Source organism: Ovis aries, chromosome 7, assembly GCF_016772045.2.
Source record: "Ovis aries strain OAR_USU_Benz2616 breed Rambouillet chromosome 7, ARS-UI_Ramb_v3.0, whole genome shotgun sequence".
Taxonomy (NCBI): domain Eukaryota; kingdom Metazoa; phylum Chordata; class Mammalia; order Artiodactyla; family Bovidae; genus Ovis; species Ovis aries.
The window spans coordinates 100168553-100183735 of NC_056060.1; the positions used below are offsets into that span (position 1 = coordinate 100168553).

Consider the following 15183-nt stretch of genomic DNA (forward strand, 5'->3'; position numbering starts at 1 on the left):
AACCCAACAGAAAAAGAAGCTTTTTCCTAACATTTCTGTAACACAAGTCCTAGAGGGGCCTTCCATTGACTAAGCTTGGACCAAGCATCCAAACCCAGTTCAGTTCAGTTCAGTCCATTTCAGGCACTCAGTCATGTCCAACTCTTTTTGACCCCATGAACCACAGCACGCCAGGCCTCCCTGTCCATCACCAACTCCCGGAGTTCACCCAAACCTATGTCTATTGGGTCAGTGATGCCATCCAACCATCTCATCCTCTGTCATCCCCTTCTCCTCCTGCCCCCAATCCCTCCCAGCATCAGAGTCTTTTGAAATGAGTCAGCTCTTCAGATCAGGTGGCCAAAGTATTGGAGTTTCAGCTTCGGCGTCAGTCCTTCCAAAGAACACCCAGGACTGATCTCCTTTAGGATGGGCTGGTTGGATCTCCTTGCAGTCCAAGGGACTCTCAAGAGTCTTCTCCAACACCACAGTTCAAAAGCATCAATTCTTCAGCACTCAGCTTTCCTTACAGTACAACTCTCACATCCATACATGACCACTGGAAAAACCATAGCCTTGACTAGATGGACCTTTGTCAGTAAGGTAATGTCTCTGCTTTATAATATGCTGTCTAGGTTGGTCATAACTTTAAATTTCATGGCTGGAATCACCATCTGCAGTGATTTTGGAGCCCCCAAAAATAAAGTCTCTCACTGTTTCCACAGTTTCCTTATCTATTTCCTATGAAGTGATGGGACCAGATGCCGTGATCTTCATTTTCTGAATGTTGAGCTTTAAGCCAACTTTTTCATTCTCCTCTTTCACTTTCTTCAAGAGGCTTTTTAGTTCCTCTTCACTTTCTGCCATAAGGGTGGTGTCATCTCCATATCTGAGGTTATTGATATTCCTCCCAGCAATCTTGATTCCAGTTTGTGCTTCTTCCACTCCAGCGTTTCTCATGATGTACTCTGCATATAAGTTAAATAAACACGGTGACAATATACAGCCTTGATGTACTCCTTTTCCTATTTGAAACCAGTCTGTTGTTCCATGTCCAGTTCTAACTGCTTCTTCCTGACCTGCATACAGTTTTCTCAAGAGGCAGGTCAGGTGATCTGGTATTCCCATCTCTTTCAGAATTTTCCACAGTTTCTTGTGATCCACACAGTCAAAGGCTTTGGCATAGTCAATAAAGCAGAAATAAATGTTTTTCTGGAACTCTCTTGGTTTTTTGATGATCCAGCGGATGTTGGCAATTTGATCTCTGCCTTTTCTAAAACCAGCTTGAACATCTGGAAGTTCATGGTTCACGTATTGCTGAAGCCTAGCTTGGAGAATTTTGAGCATTACTTTACTAGTGTGTGAGCTGAGTGCAATTGTGCGGTAGTTTGAGCATTCTTTGGCATTGCCTTTCTTTGGAATTGGAATGAAAACTGACCTTTTCCAGTCCTGTGGCCACTGCTGAGTTTTCCAAATTTGCTGGCATATTGAGTGCAGCACTTTCACAGCATCATCTTTTAGGACTTGAAATAGCTCAAATGGAATTTCATCACCTCCACTAGCTTTGTTGGTAGTGATGCTTCCTGAGACCCACTTGACTTCACATTCCAGGATGTCTGGCTCTAGGTGAGTGATCACACCATCGTGATATCTGGGTCGTGAAGATCTTGTCTGTACAGTTCTTCCGTGTATTCTCGCCACCTCTTCTTAATATCTTCTGCTTCTGTCAGGTCCAGACCATTCCTGTCCTTTACTGAGCCCATCTTACCATCACTAAAGTATAAGGCTCTATGGTTCTGGATGAAAAGACTGGACCTTAGAGTTCACCCTTGAGCCATGTGGATGGAGACTGGGCTCTCCTGAGAGGTGGGATGCTCTGGAGGGGACGATGCTGGACAGGCAGGCAGGAACCATCAGCACGGTCTGGTGTGCACAGGATTTTCCAAGGTTAAGTCCTGGCACGGAGCTGGCCTGGGAGAGAGTGGCTGGTATGGAAAGTGGACCGTTATCCTCGGGGGGTGGGCCTGGTCTCCTGCCTTCTCAGTCCTGAGCTGGGGAGGGGTCTGCCACCACAGTTCTGCACAGGATCTCAGGCTGGGCGCTCACCCTCTAGCCAGGGCTACCCACTGCCCCACTGGGCACCGTTTCTTGCCACTGCCTCACACTGCAAGTCCCATGACTATGACCACCCATGGGAGGCTGCCTGCAGTGGCAGTGCTGAGATTGGGATGCCTACCTGCCCTGCCCACAGGGAGCTTTTGCCTGCAGTCTCTCCCCAGACATTAGCTGCACCCTTACCAGCCTGCTCAGTGAGTCAGGGAGGTCATGCCCAGCTTAGGCAGGGGCTCTCAAGGCTTCAGGGTGCTCCCGGCAATGTGGGGCCACCACACTGATGCTCAGCCAATCAGCTCTGGGGGATTAGGGAGGCCTTCTCAACTTCTCTCTGGTTCTTGGTGTCTACTCTTCACTGTCCAATCTGTTGGGTGGAGCCTTCAGCTTCGCGTTCTGCTCCAACCCCCTCATACGCCCTCTCCTCATGGTGGCAAGGCGGCTGCTGTTGTTACAGCCTTGCAGCTCAGGTTCAAGTCCAGTGGGAGAGGGACAGCCTTTCCTTGCAGCTCCCATCCTAACTGGACCACTTCAGGTCACATGCTCACCCCTGATCGTCTGTTGAAGGGAACAGCTAGATGGTGACTGGCCAGGCCTGAGTCACAAGCTCCAATTTCAGGCAACACGGGAAAGGAGAATTGCCCCACTAACATGAGGCCCAGACCTCCTCATTCCAAGGGCTGACGTGTCCAGGGCAGCCCCCAGACACCAAAAGCTCCCTATTCTATGAGCTGAGTCTTAGGCTCTCTGTGGTCTGTGGATTTTCATGAAAAAACACAAGCTGTGGGTCCATTTAAAAACCATTTTATTATTAACATCATCTTTCCATTTAGCCAAGTGTCTGTAATTTATAAGGAATGTCGGTAAATATTCCATTTGAAGCTTCTTTGTACATATTTCCATCGATAAATAAACTCTGAATTCACATAAAAAAGTTAAACTTAAATAACTCATATTTCCTTCTCTTGTAACAGGCATATATTGGCAAAATATAAATATTCTTGGACTCAGGCTTTGTTCTAAGTGAGGACAGTAATTTATCACATGGTACAATTATTGACAACAAAACCAAGAAATTGTCAGCTGGTGTCCTGGCTTGGACTAGTTACTGAGGTGGGAAACAGAGAATTCACATTTGGTTTCCGGGCCAAGGATAGAGCAGGAGTGGTGATGGGGGGGGGGGGGAGAGAATAGTTTTCTTTACAGCTCTGATAAAAATAATCTGCTCTGCCACTGAATTTTAACTTTGAATACATTCTTCTACATTTGCGGATTAATTCCATAATCATGTTACTTAAAACTCGGATGTCAACTAACAAAATATGGCACGTAATCCATTTGAACCACGTCAGTAGGTTTGAGAACTATCATCGGGCTGGCGGGAGCGGCAACAGAAATGCACGTGGAGGGCGGTGACTGGGGGTGGGCTGGCTGAGTCCACGGCGGTGGGTCGCACACTCTTCCGGGGCCTCGCGCAGCAGGCAGCCGTGTGCCCGAGCGGCGGGAGGCCGGGCCGCTCAGAGCGCACGGGGCATGACGGGAAGGGCAGGGCGCGGGGCGTGACGGGAAGGGCAGGGCGCGGGGCGTGACGGGAAGGGCAGGGCGCGGGGGGTGACGGGAAGGGCAGGGCGCGGGGGGTGACGGGAAGGGCAGGGCGGGGCGGCTCAGAGCGCGCGCGGGATGACGGTGAAGGGCACCGCGGGGCTGCTGGCCTCCAGCTCCAGGGCCGTCAGGAAGCACTCGGTGGCCGCCGCGTCGTTGCCCTGAGCCTGCAGGACCTCGCCCAGGCCGTTCCAGACCTCGTGGGCCGTGGAGTTCACCTGCACCGCGTCCCGCAGGATCTTCTCGGCCAGACTGTAGCGGCCCAGCTGGTGGAGGATCAGGGCCTGCAGAGACAGACAGACAGACAGTCAGACAGACGACGCTCGGGACTCCGAGCTGCCCCTGGGCTTCGGCATGTTCCTCGGAGGCAGGCAGGTGTCTCCACCGGGCCGGGCACAGTGGAAATTCAAGCTCTTCCTGCGCTCAGGGTGGGAGTCAGAAGGATCACTCAAACCATGCACCGAACGAAGTCACCGGCATTCCGCCATTTGTGAAAGCAACAAAAAATGTCATTTCAAAAGGTTCACCGAGAATGCACCACGCGGAACGGCCACGGTCTGTCTGTGCTGACGCATGGGTCACGGCTGACACCCGCCGGACAGAGGGGCCGTTTGCCATCTTTTACTTTTCTTAACCTCAAGAAAAGTCACAGCAAACAGAACAGAAATGTCAGCTGCTCACAGCCCCCACCCTGGCTGCACCCCGGTCTCACTGTCCCCTCCGGGCTCGGCGCCCCCCACAGCTGTCACTTCAGTTTTAATCAGAGCGTGCGTGCTGGTCCCCAGATATCCCATCCTAATTGTGTTTCCAGGTTGTGGGTCTCCACAACTGGTGTGTGTGTATTTCATCTGACAGACTCTCATTTACTCAAGGATTCCCTCGCGGGGAGACCCCCAGGCTTCCCAGTCTCAAGCGACTGAACAACAGCCCCGACCTTCGCGTTGGCACCAGGCCATCGGGGTGGCCTCACTGCGTCTCGGGGCTGAATGGGGCGCGGGCGGGGGTGCGGAGCCCTCCTCGCTGCTGTCCGCTTTCCGGGTGTTACCGGCCATCCTGGCCTGCGCTACTTCAGACGAGCTTCAGGGTTACTGTGAGTCCCTCTGGCTGTGCGTGGTCGCTCTCAGAGCAGGGAGAAGCTGACAACTTTACAAAGCCTCGTCTTCCTGCCCAGAACGTGACCTGGCCTCCGGGTCTGCAGACCTCAGGCCTGCACGTTCTCTCCGAGCCTCGCGTGTGGCGGGGCTGAGGCCGCCCCGGTTTCCTCAAGGCTGCACCTCACCAGGGGCCAAGGGCAGAGCCGGGCTGTGCTGCCCGAGGGTTGGCTGCGGCCGAGCTACAGCCGCCAGCGCCCTGAGCCCCCACTCCAGGGGGCTCCCGCCTCTGAGATGAGCTCCTGGAGCGGGTAGGGGCGCCCTCGGCAGGCAGCGGCCAGGCCCCGAGGGCTGTGGCCTGGGTAGTTCTCAGGACCAGAGAGCACCCTGACCGCCCAGAGCCGTTGGCCCCTCTGAGCACCTGACTCGGGGCAATGAGGCTGACCCGGGAGCCTGTGGTCAGAAGGTGATGGCTGGGACACCCGCGGCCTCAGCAACGAGCATGCCTCGGTCCTGGCGGGGCAGGTTCCTGAGTGAGGAGGAGGAGCAGGAGGGCTCGGGCGGAGGGAGGCTGTCCTCCCCAGGCAGAGGATGGAAAGCCCAGGGTCAGGCCCCCTCTCGGAGGGGAAAACTGCAAGAATAGCGTGTGTTTGGTTTCTTAGCAACATCATCATATCTAATGAAGTCACAGGGGCCTCCCTGGGGACTCAGACAGTAAAGAGTCCGCCTGCAGTGCGGGAGACCTGGGTTTGAGCCCTGGGTTGAGAAGATCCCCGGAGAAGGGAAAGGCTACCAACTCCAGTATTCTTGCCCGGAGAATCCCCTGACTGAGGAGCCTGGTGGGCTACGGCTGTGGGGTCGCAGAGGTTGGACACGCCTGAGCAGACAGGCTCAGAAAGGCCCAGGGTCTCGCCCGAGGTCACGGGGCCCAGGAGGGTGGGGCTGGGCGGCTGGCCTGAGGCCCGCTCCCGTCCTCCCACCTCAGCCTTTCTGCGCTCGCCGCCGCCGCTGGCACTTTAGAGACCGGCCCCCGGGCACCAGCCCAGCTCCATCTGAGCAGAAGGGTGCCCTGTGCTCAGGGTCCCTCCAGTGGGTCCCTCCCAACCCCTCCTTCCCGCAGCTGTGATGGGTGGCTCCCCTCCAGGGCACAGCCTTTCTCCCGTCTCTATGCTGTTCGGGAGCATCCTGCGTATTCGCTCAATGACCCGGGGGGCTGCTTGCCTTTCTCTGGGGGCCACAGGCTGGCGGTCATCTTGAGGCTCAGGGTGGCTGCAGATGCCGAAGGCCTGGGGGTCCTGTTAGTCAGAAAGCAGATCTGGGAGCTGAGACTCAGGAGCACCGGGACCTTGGTCCAGCGGGGGCTGGAGGTGACTGCTCCCAGCAGCAGCGCTCTGACCCCACCCTGCTGGAGTGTGGGCAAGGACACCAGCCCCCTAGCCAGGAATTTTGTTTCGAAAGTGGCAGCTGCTGGACCTTGGGGGCTCCAGGGGCACAGGGCAGGGGCAAGGGCACCCCTCCCAAAATGCCTGCAGGAACCAGCCATGGGCTAATCTGACCTGCTGTCCTCAGGGCTGGCCAGCTAAGGGCCTTGTGATTCTCTAGGCTTCTTACCGGCTTGGGAATTTCCAGCCCATCCCTGGACTTATATTTCTAATGTAAGAACAGGCTCCCATTTCCAGATGACCTTGAAGCTTCCTGAGCAATCTGTTTAGTGGAATTAATTCCGAAAGCCGGGGCAGCGTGGGGAGGCACCACAGACTTGCCAGGGGCTGCCAGCTCATGCTTGGCAAGGGAATGAAACATCGGCCTCTCCCCAGTCCCCCAGTGAGCCAAGGGTGGCTCAGAAATCAGGCAGAGTGAGGGCAACCAGAGCAAGCTCCGGCCGGGGGCTGAGTCAGTGCCAGGAGCCAGCGTTGCTGGCAGGCTGGTCAGAGGTGGGCTGGCACCTGGACACGTCTGGCCGTTGGGACCGGTGTACCTCCGGAGCCCCTCTGCATTGTGAGGGGCTTCCATATGCCCATTCCCTGATGCCCCCTTCATTCTTCAGGTCCTGCTTCCTCTCTCCTCCGAAGATCAAGGCCTCACCTCTGAGGCTGGCACTCTGCTGTGCTCACCCCCAGCCAGGCCCCGCTTTTCCCAGAACAGGCCTCTTGGCTCATTCAGGCTGATCCATCATCCCAGGTATTTCTGCAGGACGCAGCGCCCACCCCTTCTCCACCTCCCCAACCTTGGTCAGTCCCATCCGGCCCTCTTGCTGGAGCTCTAGTCCATCTGCCTGAAGCCTTGACAATCCCAAAGTACAGGCCACACCATCCCCTTAGGCAGCACTGTGTGTGTGCGCGCGTGTGTGTGTGTGTGCGCACTAAGTCACTTCAGTCCTGTCTGACTCTTTGCAACCCCATGGACTGTAGCCTGCCAGGCTCCTTTGTCCATGGGATTCTCCAGGCAAGGATGCTGCAGTGGCTTGCCAGGCCCTCCTCCAGGGGATCTTTCTGACCCAGGGATCGAACCCACATCTCTCGTGGCTTCTGCGCCGGCAGGCGGGTTCTTTACCACTGGCGCTCCCTGGGAAGCCCTTAGGTAGCTCTACCCAGTGGCATATTAAAAAAGCAGACACATTACTTTGCTAACAAAGGTCCGTCTAGTCAAAGCTATAGTTTCTCCAGTAGTCATGTATGCATGTGAGAGTTGGACCATAAAGCAAGCTGAGCACCGAAGAATTGATGCTTTTGAACTGCGGTGCTGGGGAAGACTCTTGAGTCCCTTGGACTGCAAGGAGATCCAACCAGTCAATAATAAAGGAAATCCGTCTTGGGTGTGTTCATTGGAAGGACTGATGCTAAAGCTGAAACTTCCAATACTTTGGCCACCTAATGCAAAGAACTGACTCATCTGAAAACACCCTGATGCTGGGAAAGATTGAAGGCAGGAGGAGAAGGGGACGACGGAGGATGAGATGGTTGGATGGCATCATGGACTCAATGGACATGAGTCTGAGTGAACTCCGGGAGTTGGTGATGGACAGGGAGGCCTGGCGTGCTGTGGTCCAGGGGGTCGCAAAGAGACACGACTGAGCGACTGAACTGACTGACTGGCGCACTGGCATTTAGGTCCCGCCTCCAGCCCTCGGCCCAGCAGGAGCCGAGAACTTGATGACTGACATGTTTCATTACCTTAGCAAGCAAGCCCTCCCCCCTGCTCCCACACAAACTCACTGAGTGCGCAAACCCCAGCCACGCACTGGGGACACAAATGTGGGCAAGAAGCCGTCCTGCCCTCAAAGCTGGGGGCATGGTGACAACCCCAGCGTGACCGAGCTGTGTGCCTGGCCCTGGGCTCTGCCTCAGCCACCGGCAAGACTGCGCCTCACCTCTGCTGTCTGCACGTCGGGGCCACAAGGCCGGCTCCTGCCCGAGACGCCTCTGCTGGGGTAAAGTGGCGGAGCTGAGATGTGGTTGCTGCGGCCCCAACGCTAGCCCCGCACTCCTCCTCTGAGGGAAGGCGTGCTAACGGCCTGTGCCTCTGCCAGCCCTGCCGATTCCGGGGGCCACCGGAGATGAGGGCCCACTGGGGCCGGCCTCCTGAGTAGACAGGAGCCCCCCCCCCCCAGGAGGTGACTCTCAGTCCCTCTCTTCAGACGCAAATGAACACAGCTTGCTAAGCTTGCAATTATTATAATCAGATGTTTTGTACAAAGAAGACCTTGGTGAGGCACCACACTGGAAGTGGGGGATTAAATTAAACCTGTTCTTTCAAAGGAGACAAAAGGCACTTGGCGGGTTTGAGGACAATCAGTGTCTTCCTCACTCACGGCTTTTATGTGCGTGTGGAGACTGCTGCCCAGGGATGGAGCCCCTGGCTGCTGGCCAGGGCGCCGTGCAGGGGCCCTGGCTCTGGGGAGCGTCTCTGTCCACGCCCAGGACAAAAGCCCCTTGGAGATTTTTTTTTTAATTAAAAAAATGTACTTATTTTTCCTTTTTTTTGGCTGCACCTCGAGGCCTGTGGGATCTTTGTACCCCGACCAGGGATTGCAACGGTGCCCCCTGCGTTGGAAGCAAGCGCAGTCCTAACGACGGGCCCCCAGGGAAGAAGTCCTGCCTCTTGGAGACTTTAGACATCACCGCGGGGCTCTGCCCAAGTGCCAAGCCAGCGCTTCGCTTGGGGGTGCACTGGGTCCCTGATCGGGACACCCGCCCTGCGGCACCGCTTCTGGGGGCTCCTGAGCTGGGGGGACCCACCAGGGGCAGCGGAGCCTGTGGAGCGCGAGAGGGCGGAGGCACGTCGGAGCACGGGCCCCGGGCTCCCCGCGAGCTCAGCTCCACCACGGACTCGAGCAGCTTGCTCGGGTCCCAGGGGCTCTGCCTGAAACATGGGGACAAGGACCGAGACACGGGAGGGCAGCGAGGCCTGCATGAGGCCTGCGAGGGCTCAGTGACGGAGGCCTTCGCTGAACGGTCCGGTGGCCGACGCCGTGATTCTGAGCGACCGCGGGGCAGGGGCTCCCGGGCGCCCGCGGCCGACGGCCCGCCCCTGCCGCCCCTGCGCCCTCTCGGCGGCGCCCGGTCAGATCAGGGAGCCTCCGATTCGCCTCTGCCTGTGCGGCACCCGGCGCGGCCCAGCACCCCCGAGGGCCTCGCGGAGCGTCTGCTGGACGGATGGAGAGACGGATAAGGGGACGGCGGCGGAGGGAGGTGCGGCGGGGCGGGGGGCCCAGCTCCCTTCCTGCACGTAAGCCTGGCCCCACCGGCCGGCCTCCCAACAGCCCTCCCACCCGTAAGCTTTGCCGGCAGAAGCGCCGCACCGGTGCCCGCAGCCCTCGCCGGCCTCGCCAGCCCCCGCTGCAACCCGGCTGTCCCGAGCCCTGTGGACGCGCCCTTCGTGGTGCGAAGTTTCCAGAGCGATAGAGACGTGACGCCACCTCTCCGTCAGGAGGTCGGAGCGCCTCTCTGACTTCCGCTAGGAAGATGCGGAGGCGGCGGCTTCCTCCCTGAAAACCAGCGTAGAGGCGGCTGCTGCGTCTCTTCACCCCCAGGGCTGCCTCCACCCCCAAGTCCCGGGGCTTGAATTACTATCTGCCTCCCGAGGTCTGGGTGTCCCGCACTGCAGCCGGCGGGACCCTCAGAGCCCGGGAGAGACCCCCAGAGGATGGCGGGACCCTCAGAAGCTGGGCGGGACCCCCAGAGGGTGGCGGGACCCCCAGAGGGTGGCGGGACCCCCAGAGGATGGCGGGACCCTCAGAAGCCAGGTGGGACCCCCAGAGGGTGGCAGGACCCTCAGAGGGTGGCAGGACCCCCAGAGGCTGGTGGGACCCTCAGAAGCTGGGCGGGACCCCCAGAGGATGGCGGGACCCTCAGAAGCCAGCTGGGTGGGACCCCCAGAGGGTGACGGGACCCCCAGAGGCTGGTGGGACCCTCAGAAGCCAGGTGGGACCCCCCAGAGGGTGGCGGGACCCCCAGAGGATGGTGGGACCCTCAGAAGCCGAGGGGGTACCCCCAGAGAGTGGCAGGACCCCCAGAGGCTGGGGGGCTCCCCAGAGGCTGGGCTGGCCAGGTGATGGGAAATCCTGGGTGCAGGCAGGCGATTTCCACCATCAGCTGCAGCCTGAGACAGGACTCGTAAATTCAATGAGCTCACGCTCAGAAACACCAACATCAACATTGCCAAAGCTCAGCGTGAGGCACCAACCTAATTAAATGTCAGATCTGGCCGGCCCCACGCGCTATCAAGGGACATCCTCGAGAAGGCAGCTCGGGGCGGACTGTGCAGCTCAGGCTGGGGTGGGGGGCTGGCGGGGGGCGAAGGCGGGCGGTAGGGGTGGTCCTGGGGTCCCCAGAACACCTGGGGATGCTGGGTGTTTTCCTCACTCTGAGGCCAAGAAAGCTCTCAGTAACATCCCGGCCCACCTCCAGACTCGCTGCCCTCGATCTGCCATTGCAATCGTGTGCCCTGTTGTTGCCAGCGAGAAGGACCTCGAGTCTCCACCAGCCCTCAGGAGAGCACCATGGCACCCGGCAGGACCTCAGCGCCCCCGCCAGCTCTCCACGCTCTCACTTTTCCACTCTAATGGCCAAGAGACTCCCGCTGACTTATTTAAACGTCTCCCAGGTTGGCTTATTTCTTTATTTTTATCTGCCTTCTCCAACAACAAGTCAGAAGGAGCAACAGCTCAGGGCGGCCTGGAAGTCAGCGCTTCCCCACGAGGTGCCCGCGGTGGAAAGTTGGTGCTAATCACCCCCCGAGGGAGGCGCGCCCGTGTGTCTTTGGGAAGGTGGTGCCCCGCCCCCGGGGTGCACCCCAGGCCCGGCCTCCCCCCGAGGCCCCAGGACCCCCGGGGGGGCACAGCAGCCCAGGAAGCCAGCTGGCTCCCCCCAGCGGCTGGTGGGGTGGGGATGGTGGGGGAGACCTGGCCCCAGAGTCCCAGCCAGCGGAGTGGGGGTTCTCTGTGGTCAGGGAGACGTTCACACGGGAACACGACATTGCTGGGGCCACCCTGGTGGCTCAGCTGGTAAAGAACCGGCCTGCAGTGCAGGAGACCTGGGTTCGATCCCTGGGTCAGGAAGAGCCCCTGGAGGAGGACATGGCAGCCCGCTCCAGTACTCTGCCCTGGAGAATCCCACGGACGGAGGCACCTGGCGGGCTGCAGCCCATGGGGTCGTGAGCGTTGGCATGGTGACTAAGACACACTGTGCGGCTGAGCTCATAGGCTTCCTGGAGAAGCCGAGGCGCGGGGCCCCAGAGACCCCAGCCCCAGCCTGTGGTCCCGGGCCAGGACCCCTTCCCAACAGCCCTGACAACCCCCATCAGACCCCCATCCCAACTTGTCCTCGGTGGGGTGGGAGGTCACACCTTTGAAGCATCACTACACTTGGGTCTGAACATTTATCACCAACACAATGAAAGCAAAAGCCTGTCCTGTCATTTCCAGCGAGGAGCCCTGGCCTCCCCTGGGCCGGGAAGCATCACAGTGGTGGAGAGCAGGTCCTCTCAGGCCAGCTCTGCCGTCCACCACCAACTGTCCAGCTTATGTAGAACCTTCTCGCTAGCCTCTTTCCTGACCTAGCAAATGAAGGGGTGGAGGAGGTGATCTGCAGATGAAAATTCGAGGCTTTGGTCAAATTTTCCACCCAACAAGTATTTTTTGGAGCATCAGCTACATACCAGCGAAGAAGAACCCCTAAAGTGAAGGAGGGGAGGGAAACAGCTGGCAAAGCTCAACATTCAGAAACGAAGACCATGGCATCCAGTCCCAAAACTTCATGGCAAATAGATGGGGAAACAGTGGAAACAGAGACAGACTTTCTTTTATTGGGCTCCAAAATCACTGTAGATGGTGACTGCAGCCATGAAATTCAAAGATGCTTGCTCCTTGGAAGAAAAGCTATGACCAACCTAGACAGCATATTAAAAAGCAGAGACATTACTTTGCCAACAAAGGTCCATCTTGTCAAAGCTATGGTTTTCCAGTAGTCATGTATGGATGTGAGCGTTGGACTATAAAGAAAGCTGAGCACCAAAGAATTGATGCTTTTGAACTGTAGTGTTGGAGAAGATTCTTGAGAGTCCCTTGGACTGCAAGGAGATCAAACCAGTCCATCCTAAAGGAGACCAGTCCTAGGTGTTCATTGGAAGGACTGATGATAAAGCTGAAATTCCAATACTTTGGCCACCTGATGGGAAGAACTGACTCATTTGAAAAGATCCTGATGCTGGGAAAGATTGAAGGCAGGAGGAGAAGGGGATGACAGAGGATGAGATGGCTGGATGGCATCACCGACTGGATGGACATGATGGGTTAGCTCTGTGAGTTGGTGATGGACAGGGAGGCTTAGCGTGCTGCAGCCTGTGGGGTTGCAAAGAGTCAGACACGACTGAGCGACTGTTCTGACTGAATTGAGCTACATATCTGGTGCATATCTGTTCTTTCAGGGCTTAAACTTTAATTGGAGAAACAAGCAGAAACAACGGCAAGGCGGCCTCTCTCCCGCCTTCAGCAGGGCAGAGTGCCCACGGAGGGCCAGGAAGGGGGCTGGGAAGGGCTGCCTGAGGGGGGGGCGGTCCTCCTAGGGGGAGGCCCTCGTGGGTGGGGGGCCCTCCAGCAGTAAGACGGACACAAACGGGAGAGCGGCCCTGGAGGCGTGGCCCCTTCCACGGCGTGGCCCCTTCCACCGCGAGGCCCAGCGTGGGTGGGAGAGAGGGGGTCTCTCTCTGAGTCTGGGAGACCCTGGGGACGCCCGTCTCAGTCCCCCGGGACCTGTGTGCCCTGGGACCCAGTGGGCGCTCGGTAAACGCTGCTTGTCCGAAAGGCGGTCAGGACACGTCGGTGCTGGGCGTGGGTGTCACCCGCTCCCCGAGGAGGGCGGGCACCATGCACACATGTCTGGGAGCGGCGGGGCAAGGAGGGCGCGGTGGGGCATGTGGGACCTCCAGGCCAGGCCCTGCAGGCTCTGTCGGAGTCTCACGATGGACCCACAGGGCCCGGGGATTTCCGGGCAGTCCCGCAGGGCCACTGGCCGAGGCCCCCCCGAGCCCCTGGCCAAGGCCCCCCCGAGGGCGGCGATCCCCTACCTGTTGGGGACGCGGTCATCTTGGCCAGTGGCTGCCGCATCCCCGCCAAGCGCTGGGCATGAACTATTTTTCCACTTTTACACAGGAACAAACAGGAGTGATAAGACGCTTTCTGACGAAGGGAGAACAGGAATCGATAAAGCCTGGAAAATTCTCTTTCCGCAAATAACAGGAGGAGTCAGCACACAGAGTCCGGGCAGGAAGGCAGGTGGAGGTCCGGGGGTGAGCTGAATGTCCCGCCACCCGTTTGCTGGGACGCGGGACCCTGCCCTGCCCTTGGGGCTGGCTCGGCTCCTCGGGGCTGCAGAGCCCGTGGGACGGACGGCCTGGCCTCCTCGCCCTCACGCTGACTGCCCCAGAGAGGAGCCAGCGTCACTTCCTCAACGCTCCCCGTTCCCAGGGAAGGGCAGGGACATGTCCTTCGGGGCTGGACTGCGATGCTGGCAGCTGCCCTTCCATGGACTTCGATGCCAGCGCCGTGAAGTCTGCAGGCCACGAGCCCCTGTGGGGAGCTCCCCAGTGGACCCTGAGGCTGGATGGGTCGCCTGGATGGAGGGAGGGAGTCAGAGGGGTCAGGGGCAGCCGCTGCAAACGGCGCCTGTGGTCAGGCCACGGGACGCGCGTGTGGACTCAGGGAAGGCACTGGTCCCGGGGGCGGCCACTCACAGGCAGGGGCATCTACCCCCAGCTGCACTGCCAAAGAGCGGGGGTATGCGCTCAGCCCCTGCAGCCACTCGGGGACCCCTGCTCGCTGTCTGGGGGGCTTTGCTGAGAAGGGAGCCCTCCCTGTCTCCCAGAAGGCAGGGCCCCGGGACACCCAACATCCACCTTGCCAGGCCCCGGGGCCTGCGCACGTTAGACGGTTCTCTTAGCTGCTTCCTGGAGCCAAAGGAAGGGGCGGAATCCTAACAGCCGCCAGGCGGGAGCGCCCCTGGCGGCCTCATGAGAACGGGACTCATGTCTGCAGGACGGAGGCCACGCTGCCGTCCAGGGTCGCAGGAGTGGCCAGTGGATGGCAGGGCTAGAACGTGAGCGCCGCCCACCACCTCAGCTCCCATCCCCACGCCCCGGATGGCGCCGCGTGTCCCCCCGAGCCTTCCCTGCGGGCCGTCTCCACGCAGAGGGGCCAGGTGACCCCACCGCATCACTCCACAAGCACGCCCGCCCACCCCTTGGAGCTCTGCCTCGCGGATGCCCCCTGCTCCCCTGTCCCCTGCCTCCCTCCATGCTAAGCCATCTGACCCCAGGCCACGGTGTGCAGCAGACTGGCCTCCAGAAGGAAAACGCCCCGCTCACAGCGTTCACCACCTTCTGTGGTGTGAACACCCCTCCAGGGCTGAGTTCACGGGATGTCTCTGCAGGGCTGGGACGGGTTAGCCCAGGATGCTGCTGTCTCCAGGGCTGAGGGTGGAAGGGGAGAAGCGGCCTGTCTTTTCCCCTCGTCAGGCGATGTGACTCCACAAAGCTTACGTTAAGTCACTCAGTCGTGTCCGACTCTTTGTGACCCCATGGACCATAGCCCCCAGGCTCCTCTGTTCATGGGACTCTCCAGGCAAGAACACTGGAGTGGTTGCCATGCCCTCCTCCAGGGGATCTTCCTGACCTGGGGATCGAACTTGTGCCTCCTGCTGCAGGTGGGTTCTTCACTGCTGAGCCCCTGGGGAAGCCCCGGGCAAGCTGAGGGTATCAGTGAAATGCCCTTGGAACGCCCCCGGGCCTCTGTCTCCTCCCCTTCAGCCTCCAAAGGCTCCCTGGGCAGCCGGCCTCCTGAGCCTGGCCCCCTAACGCCGGCAGTCCCTGTGAGCTGGGCTGCCCCCTGCTGTAGCCGTGGTGGGCG

General features: G+C 59.0%; 1 protein-coding gene across 11 annotated transcripts in view; it reads right to left on the reverse strand.

Moving 5' to 3' along the window:
- Positions 1-2876: 2876 nt before the first annotated feature.
- TTC7B (tetratricopeptide repeat domain 7B) overlaps positions 2877-15183 on the reverse strand; it is a 271518-nt gene continuing 259211 nt past the window's right edge. For 7 of the 11 annotated variants that reach the window (XM_060418491.1, XM_060418490.1, XM_060418489.1 and 4 more), the window contains one exon: positions 2877-3974. In XM_060418491.1, coding sequence (XP_060274474.1) covers positions 3397-3974 — 578 coding nt within the window. In that variant the 3' untranslated portion in view covers positions 2877-3396. The remainder of the gene's footprint in view (positions 3975-15183) is intronic. The other 4 variants (XM_027972126.3, XM_027972129.3, XM_027972131.3 and 1 more) reach the window with 4 other exon arrangements.